The following is a 17,540-nucleotide window of genomic DNA, read 5'->3' on the forward strand; positions in this document are numbered from 1 at the left end:
ATACAGCTGCACGTGACACTATCTCATGGATTTGGGTGTAGTAGAAACGTCACCCGGTCGTCTTAAGATAATCAGATCATCGCACGTACGCATGGACAAGTGACCCTTGGGAACATGGTTAGGTGGATTTTTACTGGAAGGGATATGAATAAGAATAGTGGGAAAATAGTTTATATAGGAGATCCCGAGATAGGACTTTTTCAGACGTGATTTACCAGAGTTAGATCAAGCACATTAACGCCAGTGCATGTCAGAGTTTGGTAATTTAGACTTAGAATTATTTTCAATTCAAAACACACATAGAAGAATTTTGCTATTTATTTATTTTGACAAGACTACTGCACAGCTCCGTACACAGTTTCTAATATGTGTCACACTACAACTTTGTCGTAGTTGGTAACGGCATTTTCTAAAAGCAGAATTCCCGAGTCGAAATATTTTTTCCAAAATTTTTCGAAAATTATTCGACTCCGAGGAATTCAAGCGTATTAATTCTTCACCGAGTCACTATTGTGGAGGACAACTGCATTACGTTTACTTCAATGACTCCGTGAAAGAACCGTAAGAACAGAATTCACAAGATAGCAACTAACACAAAACGACAAGAAAAATTGAACCAAATACTTAAACTATCGTAATGTAAGTTATAATTTTTAACTAAAACATATTTTTTTTATGCTGCTATAACTCTGATCCATCTAATTTGAAATAAAAATGCCATTGTAAAAAGAAGTTAATTATGAAGGTGTATACCTACATCTATAATTATCGGCGTAAAAAACATAATTATTAAATTCGAGTATTTAAATATTTTTGTGAGATCAGAATTTTAATTAACAGTTAAATAAAAAATAAAATATTTATGTGTTTTTTTCCTGTATTCGAATGATAGGTACAATAAGTAAATTTTTAGAATAATATACATATACCAGTGACACTACTTTGATAATAATTCTATTTATTATTATTATTATTTTTTTTTTTTGCTAATTATAATTTATATTATATTTATGAATATGAGTCAATAAAAAAAAAAAAAATAGAACAAAAATTGTTGAGAGTGTTTTGTAAAAAATTAAGTAAATAAGAGTGAATAATACGGAATAAATATTGTAAATTATTAGTAAACTTACATTTTGTTAACAATTAATAATTAATCTTCGTCATTATTGTATCATATGAGTACTTCGTATACCTTTTTTTATTTATCTATAAACTTAAAAATGATATTAAATACCTATTAGTGTATTATTAATTATAAAAAAATAAGAAATCGTAATGCTTTATAATGATTTTAATGCTGTTCGATTAATGGTTGATATTCTGTTGCAGTAGGATCTCTTTTGAATTCTGGTTTAGTTACCATATAAACCACTAAACCACCATAAAAAATACATAATAAACCTAAACAGTTTCCAACTATACCTTCTGCTGGCAATTGTTCATATCCTTTATCCCTGTAAAAGAAATACATAATTTTAATATTTACTAAAATGTATGGTATAATGTTATATACAATGAAAAAATTATTTTTTCACAGAATCCTAATCCACCGGATACAATTGCTAATACAAAGCTTGAAATACCGAAGAACACGTGATAAGGCATCATCATTTCTCTATATTGGGCAGCTACTTTGGGATATAGGTAAATCCAGAATCCACTTATAAACTAAAAAAAAAAAAAAAATTAAAAAAAAATTAAAATTCAACAAATATGCCTGAAAAAGTATAATTATTCTATTATTAGGTAAACTGACCTGAAGTACAATCATTGAAAAAGTAATAATTCCCAACCAACTGTGTAAAGAATACAAGTTAGGTATTGCAGGATTAGTAAATAAAGGTCAAAATCGATATGAATTTAAAGTAGCTAGACCAGCTATCATTATGATACTAATTATACAACCAAAAAAAATTGCATGTTGGTTTTTTAAATTTTGTTTTGTATTCCGAAATGAACGGTAATGAAGAACAGCTAAAAATAAAATAAATAGTATAATTATTAATAAAAGATAGAATAACAATAAAAAGTTCACTAGGAAAATTGAACCGTAAAAATTGTAGCGCCATTATTTTTTAAATGTTAATAACAAACAACTCTCATAATTTTCTCAAACACTTATTAAAATTCCAAGTAGCAATATTAGTATTAACCATACCGTCTGATTGAAAAATTATTATACATTTTAAAATAGAATTGAAGATAATTTTTTTACACGTGGTACATAATTTAAGTGAATTTCTGCATAAATTGTACATAGTTAATGGGTATAATGGTAACTGGTAAGTGATAAGTAAAATGTAAATGTAACTACTTCAAACACTTTCAAATAGTTATTGAAACAGAACTTAGATTGATAACATTGATTTATCTATGATGATCATCTGACCAGTGGGGGCAGCGGGGCGTATTTGCGGGGAAGGAGAAGGTTCATTACAGCCATATTAAATGTTGATTTTTATTCAATTACTAGCAAAATACTTTTATGCATTATGCTTAATTGCCACAATTGATGAAAAATAATAGCTTGCATTATAGATTAAACAGAATTTAAAAACGTGCAATAGTAGTAATCAAATGATACTATCTTGTTCATGGTAGTTCGATTACAACATCAATTAAAGTTATTCGTTATAGCAGAGGTGACCAACATGAACGTGTTTGTTAGCCATGTGGACAAATACAATTATGCCAAGAGCCAAAATGTTTATAAATAAATTTGATAAATTGTAATAAACGTTTACCAAAAAATTAAAATTTATAACAATAGTAAGTAAATTTAAATTTTATAAATAAGACGCGAGCCAGATCTGACAATGGCGAGAGTCACATGTGGCTTGCGACCCGCAATTTGGCCACCCCCACATTATAGGATGAAAGTTAAAAATATTTTTCGTTTATAATTTTTTTCATTAGTATATTGGCATTTAAATTGCAAATATTATAATTATTTATGTTATACATAATATGGACGTGGTTTCTTATTATACACCTAATGTTATTAGAGTGTATGAAACGAGCGTTATCCGCGATTGCGTCCAATCTCGATATTTTATAATTATCAAATGTTAGCAATACATCTATACGTACGCCTAAAGGCAGATAAATTAAAAAATATCGTTTATTGTTTCTGTAATTTGTACCTAGCCGGCGCAGAGTAAACATACATAATAATTTTGATCCATTGTTTATTTAATGATCCATGTGGCATACAGATTTATTTAAACATGAATGGTTTTTATTTTATAAGATTCCGAAAATTAGATCTCTTACCGGTATCTTTTATCATTTTATATCATTAAAATCATATATAAATTAAATTTACGACACAAATCCATTGTTAGTCGATAATTAATTGTAAAATATCTAAACGCACGACCATTAGATATTTTAAAGTTTAGTTCATTAATTAATTTCAAAATAAAGATCGTTAAAAATGAAATGAACTTTTAACGATAAAAATAAACATTATTTTGTCATAAAAAGTTATAAACATTTTTTTTTACAAAATAATGGCCAATAATGTTAAGCGTTGAAGTTGTATTAATAAGAAATTTAAATGTTATTTGAAGATAACCGGATTAGAATTACTAAAAAAATTAATGTATTTTAAGGTTTTAACCAATCATTATCATGAATAATATTCATCTAAATTATTAAAAAATCAAAATATTCGTAACCTTTTAAAAACAAAAGTAACTGCGATATTACTATGAAACTATCTTAAAATAAATAACTTATAAGCATTGATTAAATATTATATATTTTACAAATTGTAATGGCTTTATTGACTAAAATATTTTACTAAAACTTTGTGTGGTACTAATTTTTATGTTTTTATTGGCCAAATATTATATAAATAATTATTATTATTGCAATGTTTATTTTTTAACTCATTGAAGAAATAATTTCAAATTAAACCACTGGCCCTAATAAAAATGATGAACTACGTTTATGAATGCATATATATTATTCCCAAGTAAAATTTGAGTAGAAAAATAGTATAGTATTTAAACTATATATTATTTATTTTTATAATTTTTGAAAATGTATAAGATGTTAATCATAATGATTGATAATACAATAGATCAAAAGTCAATTGCAATGAACGATTTAATGAATAAATTACTATCTAAATTAATTGAAGACCCACTTGTCTTGTAAGTTATTTTAATGATATTCTATGCAACTGTATTTTTAGCGTCTTGTAATTAATAAGTAAGCACTAATACAATTTTTTATTTTAGTTTAAATAATGATATTTAAATAAGAACTTACCATTTGCAAATAAATAGATCAAAACAATTGACATGAATAGAGGATGCCAGTTGGGTATTAATTTAGCATTGGTTAAACTAAACCCACCCCGAAAATGAATAATCCAAGAGTATACTGAATATAATAGCAGTAAACCAATAACCTAAAATTCATAAAATTCAATATGATTAAAATTAAATAAAACTCATAAAAATAAAATAAGTACCTGAAATATTATATAGAAAAAAGTATAATATGAAGTAGTCTTCGGTGGTTTTTTCGCATAATTTTCTTTTTGAATGCACATAATACCCTAAAAATATATTGACATGGCTTACGCTTCAGTTTCGGGTTTCTCTGTTTTATTTAATTTCAAAATGATTTTAACCATTTATAATTATCAAAATACTGTATACTTACCTAGTATGTATGAAGCGGTTATGAATTACTATTAAAAACTATCTACTACACGAAACAATATTACTTAAAATAATATAAGAACAAGTTAAATCAGTGTTTCAAGATTTGAAAATTAAAATATTTTGTTTATATTGTGTTTGAAATTGTTTTAAGTTGTTAACGTTAATTGTTAACGTTCGTAAAAATATTATTATTTCATTTGAAATTATTATCATGCGCTTAATCAAATTTTATGTCCATTTGCCATATTTTTTTGTAATTTTTGTTGAAAAATATTAACTTTCTTAAACTATTTGTTGGTAAAAACCAAAATTGACCAACCAGTTATTCCAAACAAGCCTGTGAATGTGATGCTTGAGTTCTTAACTAAAATGTAAAAACCGGTATTAAATCTTCCACACAAAAAATGCCATTTACATAGGGAAGACATAAAAATTATTATTTGGTAATATACCTATGTGTATAATATTATATAATACATGGGAGCGGTTCAGCAGTTTGAATATGGTCTGTCCGAATGTCATATGTTCGAATTTAAACTGACCTAATGGTCATCATGTTAGAAATGTTTAATTTACGAAAGGTCAAGAGTTTGAACATTTAAAACAATATACTATAAAATTAAATTATTCAGTTTTATTGGTTTTATCGTTATATCAAGGATATCAATAGACAATAATATGGAAATTTTTAATTTTTAAAATTAAATTTGAAAATACCTAAATCTAATATTTTTATACTTAAAATACTCAATCGTTTGTACTCAAAACATTTCCTACAAATGACTATTCAGCCAATTTACATTTGAACACACCAAACTCGAACTGATAACCCTTACCTATAATATATTAAGCAACGAAATGAGAAATATTAAGAGAATATTTGTTATTTTATTTTTATTATTAATTTTTCCTTCAACATTTTGTAAGATCAACTAAAATATACAATGAAATTTCCAACTAAACGAATCAACATTAACAAAACATTAACGTATACCTACTTACAATTATAAAAAATAACAAAAATATAAAAGTAGAAACAATGAAAATTAAAAGATCATAGTGTGATAGTTAAAAAAAAATATAAGCCCTCAACGTTGACGATTGAACAAATGGACATGTAAAATTATTTTATACAAAACAATTGTATGTATTACAATGATAATTCCAAATTTTTACAATATTTAAATGTGCTCGTTAACGACTAGTGAGTACAAAATACAATAAATTGATATTTTTTTATAATCCTACTATAAGATAAAACAGAATAACAGTCAAATATAATTATTTTAAATTAATAATATACTACAATTAATATTATTATTACTATTTGATTATTCATTATTATGAACAGATCCAGTTTGAATAACAGATGATATATCCCATCAGTTGATATAAAATAGTTAAATTTTATTAAATAATACACAGGTTAAAATAATAAAAGTACTAAAGTCGTATGGTGCGACGCGAACATGTTAAGGACTCGACGACTGTGGTAAATACTTCTGAAAGTGCTGAATTGCGAACTCCTTTAAATTAGTATTTAATGTTCCTGTTGCTCTTATCCTAGACTAGAGGTCCTATAGTTTAACCAACAACCTCTTTGTTGTCCTCGTGGTAAAGTTGCTGTTTTCATAAAACTCAAATAGATAAATCATAGTTTGCAATGTGAAACACTTTAATTGCCTATATGGGCTTATTGTTTGATATATTGGATAGGTTAAACTCAGTTAATACTTCTAAACACTCTTAATAGTTTTAATAAATCATTCCATAAATATAGGTAGTATTTTATTATTATAATAATTTATCCAATTATTATATTACAACATGATAATATTGATTTTGGTAAAACTTTGAAGTGATTAAGTACTATTATTTACTGTGAAATAAACTTATTTCTAAGTTCTGAGAATCAGAGTCCGTTACATTATTTACTTATTTTACTGTGCTTCTATAGCAATTAGAGTTAAAATAATCATAATAATATTCAATTTTGATAAATCGTTAATATTATTATTATATACCAAGATAAATATCTAAAGATAATTCAGCAACAATCTATCAGCAAAAGCGAGCAACGGCCACAAAAAGTTCTTTGCAAGTTTGTTGAAAAATTCAAAACAACAGCGACAGATGGCACTGCCGTTATTGTTTAGACCGTGAATTAAGATCAAATCCCTTCATTCATAATTCTCAGTAAATAGAATAATACCCGTGCGTAATGTACAATAAGTTATAAAAACAGCTCATAAAAGTGGATTAATGCCCTAAAATACGTAAATGTTTGTGATGATTAAAAAATAATATATGATTTAATTAACTATACCATAAAAAAATAAACGCATAAACAATGTTTTTGTTAGAATCAAAACGGCATAACCATAGATAATACTATATGCATGGGTAGTCTATGTATTGTATTTAAATGTTTATAGATACGTTGACTTTCGTATAGTGTCCAAAATATGAGTTAAGCCTTAGGCAATAGATCATGGTTAGTGAAGAAGATACTATGATTACAATAACATATCTAATCTAAGTAAAGCAAACCATTTTTCACGAATTTAAGAATTTATAATTTTACTTGATTATCTATTTTATATATCAACTCCATATTATATTCATCGTTTTTTATAATTAAATATCACACTGATAATATTTTATAACACAGCATATTTTAGTTATATGAAAATAATTAATTCAATAAGAAAGAATTTTGACTGAATAAAAAGGAAATTATTGTCTTTTAAGGACATTTATAAAAATTGTTTCATACGGTGACACGTCAAAATATCCCCAAACCAAAATATCACTGCAAAAATATCCCCTCAATAATATTCCATGACAAAATATCCTACGTAAAAATATCCCAGTTAAATAATAACTCAAAATGTTAATCTTTATTATAAAAGTTGCGATTATTACTTCTAATCGCACTTTGTCGCTAACTTATTCATTAAGTACTCACAGAAAGAGTGAAAAAAATAATTTGACGTTAACACAATATAAAAGAAAAAAAAATTTGACAAGATGTAAGATGTAACACAACCATAGACGACATATCAGGTTTGTTGATTTATAATTAATTACTATAGAATTTACACCGTTATTGAGCTTCTAAAACCTATTATGTACTTCATAATGATAACTACATACCTCTTATATTTTATTTTTTACTAGGTACCAAATATTTAATAAGTATACTGAAACTAATGTGCAATTATTTTAATACAATATAATACATCATTCTAATAAAAATAGTTATTTGTTTTCACTTACATGCGATCTCATATTATAGATTTTGAATTCACCATAAATTCTGCTTTGAAACTTGTACTACTTACAACTAAATTCAAGGATGCCATTTTCAATTAGATCAATGCTAGTGAAGAAGAATACAATATATTAGTTTGACAAAGATTTTTAACAATATTATTTTGAGCTAAGCTTCTTACATCCAGATAATATAAAATAATGTTTTAAAAATGATTTGCTACTAACTTAACTTATTGGAAAGCTAATAAATATCCTCTCCCCTCCCCCCTCCCCCAAAAAAAAATCTTGGTAGAATTTGCATAAAAAATTTAACTTAAAAAATCTTCGAAAAAAAAATTTGTTTATGAACCTCTAATTACAAAATGATTTGTAAGTTTCCGAGGCTAAACAAATTTTATCAAAAATAATTTTTTTTTTCATAATAATTTTAAAAACGGCTAAATTATAAAGTATTTTATGAAACAAAAATAAATAAATAAATAATGTTTCGCCTAAATAATATTTTGTACATGAAAAAAATTATTTAACAACATTAAAATGGTATAAAAAAAATTGTCCTTCCAAAGTAAATGAAAACAGCATAGATATATAAGAAAAATATTAGTTTTATTTGAATGATATTCATGACATTCATTATATTTTAAAATATATGATGAATAAAAAAAAAAAACAGGAATTCATTTCTATTATGCGTAGTTTGTTTAATAAATAATTTTATAAATCATCATTTATAAATTATTATTATTTATTTTGTTTATTTATTATATAATTCAATTATACATACATGTAAATTAATCCACGCGTCCAGCAAATGATAAAATTGAGGCGTCATACATAATATTGTATTGTATGCCGTACTTAGCTTATTAGTTCAACACGATAAACTTCGATTGTATTATTTCATATAATATAATTATTATTAACTATAACAATACTAACATAATATTGTAAAAGGAAAAATTTATTTTGGTTTAATTATTATTTAGTCTTTGTATATTTTGACCGAATACTGTAATATAGTCTTAGACATAAGTTAAGTACATTTTAAGAATATTAATATGTACACTTTAAAACTAATAACTTATATAACGGACGATTTTACATTAACATAATTTTTTGGTCCAAGTACAAGATTTCATCTAGGTATTTCGATTTTCGATTACATTATTTACATCCATGTTAGTAATTGTTATACAAACAATAACCACAAAATTTCATAAACAACTTTATCATAGTATATTATTTTTTTATTTACATCGAAGTAATAATAATATAGTTACTAATAAAAAATAAAGGTCAACCATTATTGCATGTTAAACCTTTAAACAACTTAAACATAAAAAAAAAATGTGTACAAATCAGTCCTTTAAAAAAAAAACGTATAAATAAAAACCACTGTCGTTAGACTACAACAGAAATCGACACGTCTATCAATGATGGTAACTTAAAATTAATCCTATACCTTAATCTAAAGTTTGGAGAGACTTTGATAGTACTTGATAGATGTAATTCAATGGTTTCTATGTCGACATAGTATAACATTCATATCGCGAATAAAATTAAAACAAACAATATTAGTTATATAAAACACTTTTGTAGAGTACAAATAAAAACAAAACAAAACAAAAAGCATATAATATGTGTCTCTCTTAACTCTTCTTATAAAATAAAGATAGTTCATATATAATATATGTAAAAATTACAAAGATAATACGATACGCGAGTAGAAAAAAAATCAAACGAATCAGACACTTCAATTTCCATAAAAATAAATAAAACGTAGTATCCTAACGTATCATAATAATATAACTAAAACACGCACGATGAAAACTATCCGTTTCTCGATTCACATGTAATTGATAGAAGTCCCACCGCTGTTTTTGGGTTCCGCGGCGATCCACCGCCTTTGGTCGGCCATTGCGTGGTTGTAATGGTACTGGTGGAGGTTTTGCTGTTGTTGTTGTTGCTGTTGCTGTTGTGAATGTTTATCAGAAGAGCGCTGATGAGACGGACCTCTGCCACCATCTATGCTGTAACACGATGACGTTCGATCCAACGACGTCGGACTGACACTGTATGCAGTTCCTGGAGGTGCAGCGTGTTTACCCCGCTTGATGGAATGCGTATAGTCCTTGGTACCACGTCGTCTCAGTGTGAAGTCTCTTTCGCCCGTCACCTGGTACTGTTTCTTCCACTGCACCCAACAGTGCCTGTATATTGGGTCCACCGGGCCCCAGTTCCGCGCCGGTTTAATGGTACTCAGGAATTTCTATGGATAACAAAAACCAACAGGTGTGTCATCAAAAGTATCATAACACAATACGATGATTCAGCACCGACCGACCAGCAGACCGAACACTCACTTGCGAAAAATTGTAGTCCACCTGAGCGGATATCTGCCACACGGCTATACCGATAACCATCGACCACATGAACAAATAAATGATCCAACCGATGACGTACAGCCACATGGAATCTTGTGAGCTATAATCGGACTCTGTTAGCGGCATTACGAACAGACTCCAAAACTCAAACACCTGCAATGATGGAATTAGTAATTGAGCATAATTTATGCTAATGAATTTTGTAACCGAGAAATCATAAAAAAAAATTTTTCGAATTGTCTAATTGTTTCAACGATTGTAGGCAAGTTGTTTGCACTAATAACATATATTACAGTATATTTTAATTTTATATAAACAAACCTACGATGTATTTAGCGGTACGTACCATAAACAAAATCGGAGTGCTTAGCCACACAAATTTCCACACGAAGCACAGTTTGTATCCGAGTACAAACTCGAAGTCGTTTGATAATGACTCCATTCCGTAGATCCAAACGAAAGCAATCAGTTCCAGCACAGTGGATGTGACCACCATACGACCAATGATGTACTCGTCCAATAAGTGTACGGCTTGAAGGTTTTCCTTAAATTCAAAATGGCGTCAATGCAATCAATAATATTATTTTGAAACAAGTCTAATACTTACGGGCAAAAGGCACAGGACACCCACCAAAAAGCCGATAAAACATACCATACAAGTCAATATCCACCATTTCCACTTTTCTTTGGTTTCTACGGATAGTCCTACAATAGCTGTGTAAATAGCAGCTATCTGTAAATCAAGAAAAAGTATTAGTTCATTGTTATTTGTGCATGTACCTATTGTACCTATGTCATGATTTTAAATTATATTTTAATTTTTTATGTAGTTCAAAAACTTTGTTGAATTTTTAATTTGTCATTTAATATAATTTCATTCTATTTAAATAAATTATTTTATTATAAATAATATATTTTCTTTTTTAATTATTCAATGTGCATTTAATTATGATCGCTTTTATGGTGTAATTAAGTACAAGGATATTCCCACTGTTATCAATTATAGATAAACCCACTGTCAGATATTTTATATGAATTGTTTTTTGTAATTTATTGTGTGTTAAAAACATTTTAGAACAATTTTCAAATAATTTTACAACTAACTTTAATACTAAATATCAAGTATTCAAATAGAATATAGGTAAAATGATTTTGAAAAACCCTTTTAAAACGATTTTTGGTCACTTACCAAACTCAAGAATCCGGAAAGAAACACCAGTGTATAGACTAAAGCTGCCCACATATCTGACAGGATGCCTTTGACCGTTAATTCGTACACGAATGTCAGGAACCAGACTTCCGATATAGCCGACGTATTGAACAATTTTTCTCCGGCTTGTATTTGTATATCATAAATCCACATTGTAACAATTGAAACGCTACACACACCGACTACAATACTGACAACCGTAAGCATTACCGAAGTCCTGTTAACAATTTTTGAAAAAAATTATGAAATTTAGTCTATTAAAATGACAATAAGAAAAAAACCTACAAGGCACTTACCAAAAAGGATTAGACTTCGAGTACAATCGACCTGCACAAGTTGTGATGTTACCAAATCCCAAATGAGTAGTAAACAAAAATTGTACTATGGCGTGATACCATATCTGAAAAAATAAATATCTGCAACGGTCATATTCTATGTATATTATATAACATACTCGCCTCCTGCCTAAATGTTAAAGTTCACTACAACTATTTAAAAAAATAAGTTAATAAAAAAAAAGATAAAAAGATTTAATTTTTTTTCTTTTGTATAGAATTCAAGTAAACAACTTCTATGAACTTTAATAATATTAAGCTCTATAATACAGTAATAATAATTATCTAAAATCAAGTATGAAAAATATTAATAAGAAAAAAAGTTTTTTAAAGGTTGACAAACACATTGAAATACACTCTCATAGTCTCATAACATATTATATTTAGAACAGTAGTTTAGTCAGAAATATCAAAAATTTTAATTCGTTGATGCATTTGATTTTTTTCTATAAATATAAAACTATCAGACTCCACTTATAAATAAAAATATCTAATAGACTTACATCTAATTTCCACAAAGTATCCCATTGAATGTCCAGCAGTATTTCCAGTCCTTTTTGATTGGCATTAAGTCCTTTGACTAATAGAACTCCAATTGTTATAAATGTTGCAGGCACAACAAGTAATGCCACTGTTCTGTATGATTTACTGTTTTTTATCAGGCTAAAAAATAACACAAATTAATAGGTTTTCTACTGCAATAATTACGAATTGACTGAGTATTTAATTTTAGACATCCCCTATTGAAATTAGAATAAATTACTCCCTTTTCAAACGTGAATTATATAGTGGATAATTTTTTTGAAAATATTGACGTATCAGAATCTATAATCGAACTTATAGTTTTTAAAAACCAAAAGTTTGTATTGTGCCACATTAACACTACTAAGGTAGTAAAAATAAATACAAAAATTGAAAAATATAGTGTTTGGGTATATATTTAAAAATTTTAAAATTTAGATTTTGAATAACTGCATTATTGACTAAAAGGAAGGGGTCAACATGCTTGGTGAATACTGTGTAAATTTCAATTTCCTAAGTGTAATATTAAAACACGTAGGTAATATGAGTGCAATATTTTTCTAATAATATACCCTTGACCAGTAACAATATTGTTTATAACAAACGCGAAGGTTCGGCCGAGTAAACAAAACCGTAGGTTTTAATGAAATAACAATGAGGAAAAGCTGTATAATAATGAAGTCATGATATATAATTGTCTCAGAATATTAGAAACGAAACATCCGTGACAGCGGTATAGGCGGTTTAGCGATGTTGAGTAGTATTAACTATATGACTGTAAATTGTAATATGGCACCTACGTATTTTATTCCGTGCTTTGTTGTAATAAAAACAATGGTCATGGGTTAGTTTTTCTAAAAATCAAAATGTATTTGACGATCAGTAGATAAATTGTGTCGATTTAATTTGACGATTAAAAAACTATTTGTTACACCGTATTTTTAAATATTTACTACAATATAATTTTTTACCTTTTTCTTGTAAAAACGTCGATAAAAATATTTTTTTTTAGGTTATAAATATTCGATTAAAAATGCAAAACGTTTTTAATCAAAATATAGAACATACATTTTACATTTTATTCGTACAAGACTTATATTGTTTTTATTTATTTTTTTACAATAATAGTTATTGAAACTATGTATGATATAGTTGTATACCATTGGTTATTATTTTATAAATAAACTTATAATTTTGTATGCATTTGATCAAAAAAATGGGCTCAGTTTGTATACGCTGACTACTAAACATTTGCGACGTGATCATTAAAGTACCAACATAATAATACGAACCTTATAGCGGCTATGATCCAAATAAGTAATATTAGCAAAATGTCCATCACAATCCACTGCCAACTCAAGTGCGGAGGTTTGATAAAAGTCTGCTGAAGACATTGGTCACTATTGATAGAATTAGAACTCACCCCTTGCTATAAATACAAAATACAATTAATGTTCAATATTCTTTAACGACATTGAATTTCGAAAAATCATTATTTTTGAGCAAAATATACTACTATAGACTCACATAAAAACTGATTGAATTGCTACACTCCGGAAATGGAATACTTCCAATAATACTACGTGAGCCGTAAAATAAAGATAACGCCATAATTATCGGGTAGTAAGCAGCAAGTAACACGGACGCCAAGACTTTGACGAATCCGACACCTGTAAAAAATGTTTGTATTATTTTAGAAGTACATACTTAATGATTAACATTTTATGACAACTACGATATTATGATGAACTATACCTTTGAGCAGAGGTACGGCTCTCCATAACTTAGTGGTGCCCTGTTGACAAAACTGACCGAGCGTTATCTCCAAAAATAAGAGAGGAACTCCAAACACAATGGCAACTGTGAGGTATGATACCAAAAACGTACCTATAAAATACAGACAATGACAATAAAATAGTTAATAATATTATTTTGTAAAGTACGTGCAATAGGTACTTATTTAGGTAATGATCGTATAGTCTAGTCCTCTAGTGTATAATAGGAATAATTAATAGCTTTTTTTTATTTTCCAACTGTCATCACATCCATTAATAGATATACTCAATGCCGAGTTATACACTCGACTTAGATTTCGTGCTTAAATTATAATTTTAATTACTTATTCGTGGTTTTTATTGATTATTATTCAATATTATACCACACACACAGTGCAAAATGTGGATATTGAATTTATTTATTAACATTTATACATTTATGCAATTGTGCATAAATATATAATATTATATGCAATGTGAATCCTTCTATTATAAAAATTAAATTTTGTATTATTTATAGAAATACATAAATACAATGAGTCTTGAATCAGAAAAAAACTTTGATTCCAAAATTACGACATTGTGATAAATTTTAAATGCAAATACTAACCATTCTAATACACTATTACACAACTATAATGAAAATAGTGTGTTTTGACGATTAAAAAAGTAATAATTTAAAATGCCCTTGTATTTTCAAAAATCTAGTTCACGATAAAATATAGAGTGATTTGGTAAACATACTAACCCCTTTTCTTTTTTCTTCAATAATGCAGTTATTCTAAATCTGATTTTTTGAAATTTTGAAATATTATACTTAAGCACCATATTTTCAAATTCTTTTTTTACTACATAAGGTATATTATCTTATGGAGATATTTACTTCTGATTTTAAAATTAAAACCCTCTTTTTTTTGTATAGGTACTATTAAATATATTTTAATCTAAACATTTTGGCATTTCAAAATTTAAATTCGAACGAATAGTTTTGGAGTTGTTGTTAGACCTATTGTTTACTAAAGAAAATATTTTTATGACAATGGGTTTGGAAACTATAATTATTGAAAATGTTAGTAATTTTTATTTCTAATAATATTTCTAACTTGTAAAATACAATACTTAATCGATTTTACAATAATCAAAACCATTTTTAAGAACTGTTACCCTAAATATAAATATTTCAACAACTGAGAAACTAATTGTTTTAATTTTAAACTGTATACTTCCAGCACAATTTTCAAAAAAATTATTTAACAAGTAATTTACATTAAAAAATAGGGGTTTTCATTCGAAAACATGAGTTTACCAGAATACTTCTTTAGCAGCATAATTTAGTTTTTTTTTTTTTGAGTGAGCATACTTTATAAAACACTCTGTATACTATTACTAACTAGGGTTAGGTCAAATGGTCAAACTAAACTTATACTGGCGACTCACAGATATAAAGTACCTAATAAAAATTAAAAACCTTTGTTGTACGCATAAACTACTCAAGTCTAATATATTAGGGTGAATATTTTTTAAGAAAAATCAATAATTCGTGTTTTTGAGCGTGTAAAAGTAGGTAAATCTACCTACTAATCTAATAGTCTATCTACCTATAAATTTAATTGTATCGCGTGACATTCTTAAAACAGTACTATCGTAAATCGACACAACAAAGAGAATAGTAAATTTGTAGATATTTTGAGAAAATTTTATCGTGAACCCACATAATTTTTTTGTATTGTAATTATATAGTATTACACACTGTATAGCGTTTATGTGACCAGATAAAGAGAACACTTGTGTGTATATTACACATAATAATACAATATGATAATTCGTCATTTTATGGTAACATAATATACTACGCATTGCAGTTATTTTGTCGCGTTTCGTATACACTTCACGTGGCACATATATATACTCACTCCACAGTATAATATACTTACTAAAAAAATATTATTATTTTATAGTTTTGACGAAAAGTTACCTAATAAAATAATTCAGTATGAATATAAATCAATATGTGAATATATTTTTTTTACAAACTGCAACAATATATGCCGTGCGGGCTAACAGGAGTGATGAATTCGAAGAATTTTGGATCAAAAGGAAGAACTGTATTGCAATATTTTACAGTTTTAGAAATACTCACCTCCACCGTACAGAAATACCATCCGAGGCAGTCGTATGACGTTCGCTAAACTTAATGTCAGTGAGACGGTCATCAACAGCGTGCCAAAACTCTGCAGACAATTTGATTTGCAGCAATATATCTGAAAAAAAAAAAACAAAACCGTAACGTTAAAACTTGGTGTGAAAAATCGATAAACGGTTATTTTATAGCCATCTATAATATTAATATTTATATTTTATATAGGTATCTACTATCTATAAATACAATATACATTATAGTTGTATCTGAAAATATTGAACGGTACACTTCGGTAGCACCTGAAGAGAAACATATTAACCGCCGATGAACATTTTGGTGCGTGAATTACTATAATATAATATAAAATAAAGTCAACGCGAAACGAAAACCTGACGCTTGAAATATAATTGTTGCTGCACCGCCGACTGCCGTAAACAGACTAATTACTCTGTTTTTATATTCTGCCCATAACAACATTTTTACCCCGTCTACATACATTTCCCGATGTCGCGACGAATAATAAACGTCCTAAAAAATGGTTTAAAAGTTGTATAGACTCCACCTATATATCTACTACTCGAGTTCTCCCTTGCGCGTATGTGTGTATGTTCTGCAATAATTATACTAATTAGACTTAGTCACAATAAGATAAACGTATGATATTACAATGATTTTTCACTGGATAGAACAACGTAATATTGAATACAAAACTCCTCATAAGTTGATAAAATAATTATTAAACAATATTAAATCTAATACACGCGTATCCGCAATTCTTTTTTGTATCATATGTAGTTCAAATTTTTGTAACATTCGTCAAAATCATAACATTTTGCAAATAATTTTTTAATTAAGATATTTTATACAATTTTCAATTTTTAAAGGTAAAGATTGTAAACATAATACAATGTTTCTCTTAAGTAATCTATAATGTAACCAAAAAATAATAATCACAGTTCTTTTGATATAATATATCAAAAATTAAATCAACTATTTCACTAATAGTAAAGTAAATTAGTTTAATTGCAACGTAAGTAAATAATAAAATACTATACCTAGTAATAATGCTAACAAACCGTCATTACTCAGAATCGTTTTTCGTGCGTAATGATTAATCATTGAATTAAAATTTAACACATATATAGGCGGTTTACTCCTCAATGACTATAGGTACACTCGACACTTACTGTAAAATATATAAATATAACAATTGCTT

The 17,540-nt window shown here is 27.2% G+C and overlaps 1 protein-coding gene and 1 pseudogene across 4 annotated transcripts in view; both read right to left on the reverse strand.

Moving 5' to 3' along the window:
* Positions 1 to 11: 11 nt before the first annotated feature.
* On the reverse strand, positions 12 to 4,804 carry LOC126549983 (transmembrane ascorbate-dependent reductase CYB561-like; annotated as a pseudogene).
* A 3,741-nt stretch (positions 4,805 to 8,545) lies between these two features.
* LOC114128124 (sodium-dependent nutrient amino acid transporter 1-like) overlaps positions 8,546 to 17,540 on the reverse strand; it is a 43,022-nt gene continuing 34,027 nt past the window's right edge. For 3 of the 4 annotated variants that reach the window (XM_050199897.1, XM_050199898.1, XM_027992558.2), the window contains 11 exons: positions 16,325 to 16,445; positions 14,165 to 14,296; positions 13,937 to 14,079; positions 13,702 to 13,838; positions 12,391 to 12,550; positions 11,849 to 11,952; positions 11,532 to 11,769; positions 10,950 to 11,075; positions 10,689 to 10,886; positions 10,322 to 10,495; positions 8,546 to 10,227 (listed from right to left, as the gene is read on the reverse strand). In XM_050199897.1, the coding sequence (XP_050055854.1) occupies positions 9,805 to 10,227; positions 10,322 to 10,495; positions 10,689 to 10,886; positions 10,950 to 11,075; positions 11,532 to 11,769; positions 11,849 to 11,952; positions 12,391 to 12,550; positions 13,702 to 13,838; positions 13,937 to 14,079; positions 14,165 to 14,296; positions 16,325 to 16,445 (1,956 nt within the window). In that variant the 3' untranslated portion in view covers positions 8,546 to 9,804. Of the gene's footprint in view, positions 10,228 to 10,321; positions 10,496 to 10,688; positions 10,887 to 10,949; positions 11,076 to 11,531; positions 11,770 to 11,848; positions 11,953 to 12,390; positions 12,551 to 13,701; positions 13,839 to 13,936; positions 14,080 to 14,164; positions 14,297 to 16,324; positions 16,446 to 16,577; positions 16,749 to 17,540 lie in introns of those variants that run through there. The other variant, XM_027992559.2, reaches the window with a different exon arrangement.

Source organism: Aphis gossypii, chromosome 2, assembly GCF_020184175.1.
Source record: "Aphis gossypii isolate Hap1 chromosome 2, ASM2018417v2, whole genome shotgun sequence".
Lineage (NCBI taxonomy): Eukaryota > Metazoa > Arthropoda > Insecta > Hemiptera > Aphididae > Aphis > Aphis gossypii.